This window comes from Pelecanus crispus, chromosome 9 (assembly GCF_030463565.1).
Source record: "Pelecanus crispus isolate bPelCri1 chromosome 9, bPelCri1.pri, whole genome shotgun sequence".
NCBI classification, from domain to species: domain Eukaryota; kingdom Metazoa; phylum Chordata; class Aves; order Pelecaniformes; family Pelecanidae; genus Pelecanus; species Pelecanus crispus.
This window is the reverse complement of record NC_134651.1, coordinates 34,155,206-34,160,562: the sequence shown is the minus strand read 5'-3', so window position 1 is coordinate 34,160,562 and position 5,357 is coordinate 34,155,206. Positions and strand designations below refer to the sequence as shown.

Here is a 5,357-nt window from a genome sequence, read left to right as displayed (position 1 = left end):
CCGAATGACTGGGATGATTTTATTAAAAGGGGTGTCCCAAGGAAGCAGCAAGAGGCACCTGCAGCAGCAGCTTCCCCTCGGCACAGCCACACTGACAGCTTGGGGGCTGCTCTGACCCCATCCCTGAAGCACTGCACAGGAGGCGGGGCAGGGGGCGGGGGCAGCAGGACCCCCGTTATCCCCAGAAGGCACTGTGTGAAGAGGGACTTGATGCAGGGCAGCTCTGGGCAGGAGGGCAGGGGTGCCTGTCCCCAGCATGTCCCCTTCCCCAGCAGGTCACTGGACCATTCCCGTTCCAACCAGAATGAACACCCCAAAAAGTAGGGGGGGGGAGGAAATGCCCAGCACATCCCCACTGTCATCACCCAGCCAAAGCTCCCTGAGGGCTGGGGGACAGCCACCAGCCAAGGATGGTGGCAGTGGCATCGTGGCAGAGCGCTGGCCATGGGGGTCCCCTTCCGCAGCGTCTCCCCACCTGAGTCCATCCAACACCGAGGGTCCCCGCAGCAAGTCCCTGGGGTGCTGTGTCCCGCACAGCATGAGGACAAGGACAGACCCAGCAGAAGTGACAGCAGCTATTCCAGACAAAGTAGCAGGAGGTGTGAAGCACATCGCCCACCATCCTGGGGGTTGCCTAGCCCCGACCGAGCAGGGGGTACACCACAAAGTAGCCCAGTGTGGAGCCTGCAATGGCCCCGAGGAAGATCCAGGCGTTGTAGGACATGACAGCCAGCATCACCATGTAGCCCAGCACCACCTGCACCACGTGGAACAGCGTCTGGCTGACATGGTACCGAAACCACCTGTGGAAGAAGATGGGAAACCCCATCAGGGAGGGGCTGGGGCAGCCAGCATCTCCACCCCTGCCAGCATCCGGGAGCAGCCAGAGATGGGTTTGGGGAGTCGGGAGAGAAATGGGGGCTGCAAACAGCAGCGCAGGGGGAAATCCTGCTCCAAAGGAATGGGGAGGATATTATTAAGAGGCTGGCAGTAAAAGCAGCCTCAGGCATGGTCTGGGATTAAATACAAGAGGTAAAACCAAGGGCTTGGCTCCAATGGCTTGTGCTGGGAAGGAAACACCGGGGCCAGCCTTGCTGGGGTGCCTGAGCAGCTGCTTGTGCCCATCCCCAAACCACGAGGACCCTCCTGCACCCACGCTGGCTCCTGGGGGACTGGGAGCATTTAAGACAGCAGAAAAACACCCAGGACATCTCCCAGAGTACCTGGAGGGGCCGGGATGCCCCCGGGGCCACCTCCTGAGGCTGTTTCCTGGGAGCCTATGAACTCCACGGCAGCCTTTCTCCCCTCCTGTGCTGGCCTGGGGGCCATACACCCGTCCCCGAGCCCCCCCCACGGCCCTCCGGCCGGGTGCAAAGGGGGCCCTGCGGTACCTGCCCTGCGCAGGGCCGGTGCCCCCCTCCTCTGGCTCTGCCAGCGACTCCCGGCTGAGGCTGCGGGGCAGAGCCAGCAGCGCCCGCCGCAGCAGCACGGCCTTGCCCATCTTGATGGCTTCGTAAAGCATCGACAGCAGCAGGATCACCAGCACCGAGAGCACCATCCCTGCACGAGAAACACCCCGCCACTGCCCATCGCCACACACCAGCGGGAGAGGGGGGGTGTGTGTGCAGGGGGGTGGGTCCCGGCACGGAGCGCTTGGGCTTATCCATAGGATAAGGTGGAGGGAATGGAGGGCTCCTGGGGATCGGCGCTGGGCTGGAGCGACAGGCAGCAGGTTTGTGAAGTGTTGCGAAATGGTGTATTTAGCCCAATTTCCCCTCTAAATTCCTAGGGAGTATTTGTTGGAGGGGGTTGCTCTGAAAAAAATAAGTATCTTTGCATCGACTCCACAAAAATGTGGGGGTTAAAATATGATGCTGGGACAATAATTAAAAAAAAAAAAAAAAAAGGTGTAAAAGAAAATGGGAAGCTGAGCCATCACTGAGTGACCTAGGGAGGCTGGCAGGCCTCAGAGGGGGATGCTTCCCACACCTCCCTGCCTGCTGCTCTCAGCTTGGGAAGATTGACTCCTGCCCAGGGCATTACCAGGGCACGGCCCTCCTCATCAGGGTAGGAGAGGGTCAGCCAAAACCAGGCAGTGCCCACTGAGCTCTGGGGCAAGTGATGTGTGGAGCCCATCGCGGCTCTGCCCTCACCCCGCCATGCAGTAAGTGCTCCAGCGTTGATGCTGGGCAGGAGCCCTGCTCTCCCCCTGCCAGCCCATTGCTACCACTGCTCCTGCCAGAAATGCAAAGCCACTGGTCGGTTCTCTGCCCCTCATCCTTTTCCCTGGGTGGAGAGCACAGCTGGTGGCGGATGGATGGACGGATAGATGGGTGTCTCAGGGTTGGGCCGGGGCTGGCAGCCTACCTGTGGGGGTGTGGACGCTCCAGAAGTCAAAGAGCAGCACTACCGTGTCCGAGAAGTAGAAGGACATCTGGAAGAGAGGCCAAGGAAAGGGCAGCTCTAGGAACTGGCTTGGGGTGATGGGGCAGACAGGGGATGGGGTGCCCACATCTTCAGCGGGTCCATGCACCCGCCACCCTGACGGGCTGAGCCCCAGTGCTGATGGTCAGCCAGGGTTTTACCAAATGGTGCATTTTTTTTCCCCCAATTCCTGGAACAGGAAGAGGAACTTGCACTGAAAATCACAGTCACGCTGACCAGGCTTAACTATTCCCTTGACTTCTAGCAGGACAATTTTCATCTCTAGCAGCAGCTCCTGTGTGTGTGTCTGGGCGGGTGAGCAAAAGCCAGAGTTTACCCCTGCGACAAAGAGAGATGAGCCCAGGACTTCACTAGCCTGAATCTGAGAAGGGAAGGTCCACGGGAGGCAGACGGAGGCTGGTGGACACGATCTGCAGCCTGAAGTGAAGCCGGCTAGTGGTCAGAGCACAGCCACTCTCCCCTTTCCTCTGCCTCCCAGGGGTTTCTCTTGCATCGCTGGGACAGGCCAAAGCACCCAGAGCCACAAGCGCGACTGCCTGATGAGGGGTGTCAGGATGGCTGGTCCAGGGATGCCTCCCTGGCAGAGGAACACCAGTCCAAGCTCTGTCTGCCTGACCTGGGGCTGCTGGGACCTACAAAGGCATCAGACCCCCTTCTTTATCACGCTGAAATAGGAGGAGCAAGTATTACTCTTGTGTAACAAACCCACCTACAGAGCTGATACCACAGCTGCCAAGTCTTGCTCGTTTTACCACAAAAAATGGAATTTGGGTTTTTTTTTTTTTTCCTCCTCCCTTTGGTGAACCTCTCTAGGTAGCATTCGCAGGGCTCACATCCTCTCCTCTGCTGCACTGACTGGGCTTTGGCCGCGCGTACTCGCCATTACTGACACCAGCAGATGCGGCTGACGGGACCGGCCTTGGCCAGAAATACCATCCAATAACCGGCCGTCCACACCACAGACGGGCTCTAATTACACCCTTCGGCCGCTCATTACCCAAAGCACATTAGCACATGTAATTGGCTCAGGCTTTTAAGCTTCCTTTGGCAACAGATTAATGATAATTAGCCTTTAAATTAAGCTATTTCTCCTTTGCAGGCTTCACCCACAAGTTTACAGTGCTGCGTAAGAAGCAGGTAACTATTTTAGGGACAGGGGAACAGAAGTGACCAGCAGAAGATCCCCTTGCTGCACCAGGTCTCCCACCCTGGGGTGAAGCCATGTGTCTTTGGGTATCCAGCGTGGCCATGAGGCCAAAATGATGCTCCTTGGGCGAATGGCCCCTTGCTCCTCTCCTGTAGTGACGCTATAGCATGGTTTCTCCAGCATCTTACTGGGTGAGATGCAGTGTGCAAAGTTCAAGAGGGCAAGTCCTAAAAATCTCTGCACTCTTTGCAAGAGGGGAATTATGCTGCCAGGGCGATGCGACAGGCCCAGAGATATTGGTCGGGGGGGTGCGGTCCTGTCCTCACCCACCTGCCCACGCAGCAATGATTCAGCAGGTGCCCAGGTAAGGCTGCGCCCAGCTCCTCCTCTGCACTTTGCAGGTATTCGCACATGTAAATAAAGCTGCTGAAGAATATCCTGTGCTGCCCCTGCTCTTGTGCGCAACATGTACAGTTAGTGGCTTAATCCGCTGCAGTTTTGGGGTTACTCTTTGCTATCAAGTGAAAAACCAGCAGCACCTGTGCAGAGCAGCGTCAAGCTGCTGCATCTCGACCTGCTGCTCCAGTCCAACTGGGACACCCAGCCCCGCACGTCGGGACAAGCCTGCCTTCCTGCAGCACACCGACCCCTGGTTTGCAAAACAGCATGACAAGCAGGACGCCATCCCAAGCTGCAGCCCCACACTGGGGACACAGTGGCCCGGAGAGGTGTCCCCACACCAGGGTGCTCCTCGGAGCCGGTGTGAACCATCCTCTGGACCTCGCGGGGATGCTGCCGCGGGGGGGCTGGTGCCAGCAAATTGTTGGGGACCCAGTAGCCTTAAACATCACGTCTAAGCTCAGAGCACGAAGCAAACCTGCTGCAGGGTGATGGTTTAAGGCCCGTGCCATGACTTGAGCCCACCCCGCGCACAGCTCGCCGGAGCCACCGCTGCCGGCTGGCTCCGCCGCAGCCCCGGCCGAACGGGGCGAACCGGGGCGAAGGGGGAACCGGGGTGGAAGGGGAACGGGGGGCGAAGCTCTGGCAGGAGGACGCGGCGCCGGGGAGCGAATGGCAATGCCGCAGCCTTTAAAGCTAGCGTGTCCGCAGGGAGGTGCGGCGTTTCGGGGGTGATTTACGGGAACAGCCGGGCTGCGCCCAGCCCCACACCGGAGAAGCTGCGGGGCCGTGCGAGGGGCGCACACCGGCCCCGCCGCCCCCACCTTCCCGGGACGCCCCCGGCTCGGCTCGGCTCGGCTCGGCTCACCTGCATGGCGGCGGTGCGGGGCCCGTCCCGGTGCAGCTCAGCCCGTCCCGGAGCGGTGCGGTGCGGTGCGGTGCGGTGCAGCTCCGCTCGGCCCGTCCCGTCCCGTCCGGTCCGGTCCGGTCCCGTCGCGGGCGCCTGACGCGCGGCGCGGGGCTCCCCGGGAGTTGTAGTGCGGCGGGGCCGGGCCGGGAGCACGCGTGGGCGCGGCGGGCGGGAGCCCGGCGTGGGGCGGGACGGTCCGTGTGCCGCCTCCCCCCCGCACCTCCCTTCCCGCGCCCGCCCCGTCTCAGCCCCGGCGCCGCAGCGGGGAGGGGGCTCAGCGTCCCCGGGGCAAGAGGGGGCCTGATCCCCCCCGGGGCTTCGCTTTCCCTTCCCTCCTCGCTCTGTCGCTAACGCTCCCTGCCAGTTCGTGCCCCATCACAAGGCCCCTCAAAGTGTTCATGAGTGTTTCTGCTGGTTTTCCCCACGGCAGCAGGACAGCGGGGTATCACCGAGTGT

The 5,357-nt window shown here is 60.9% G+C and overlaps 1 protein-coding gene across 1 annotated transcript; it reads right to left on the bottom strand.

Moving 5' to 3' along the window:
* Window positions 1-634: 634 nt before the first annotated feature.
* On the bottom strand, window positions 635-4,865 carry SLC31A2 (solute carrier family 31 member 2). The gene is made up of 4 exons (XM_075716914.1): window positions 4,860-4,865; window positions 2,368-2,434; window positions 1,392-1,560; window positions 635-803 (listed from the first exon to the last, which is right to left on the bottom strand). Exons 1-4 carry the CDS (start codon window positions 4,863-4,865, stop codon window positions 635-637), a joined length of 411 nt encoding a protein of 136 aa, XP_075573029.1.
* Between the last annotated feature and the right edge of the window lie 492 nt (window positions 4,866-5,357).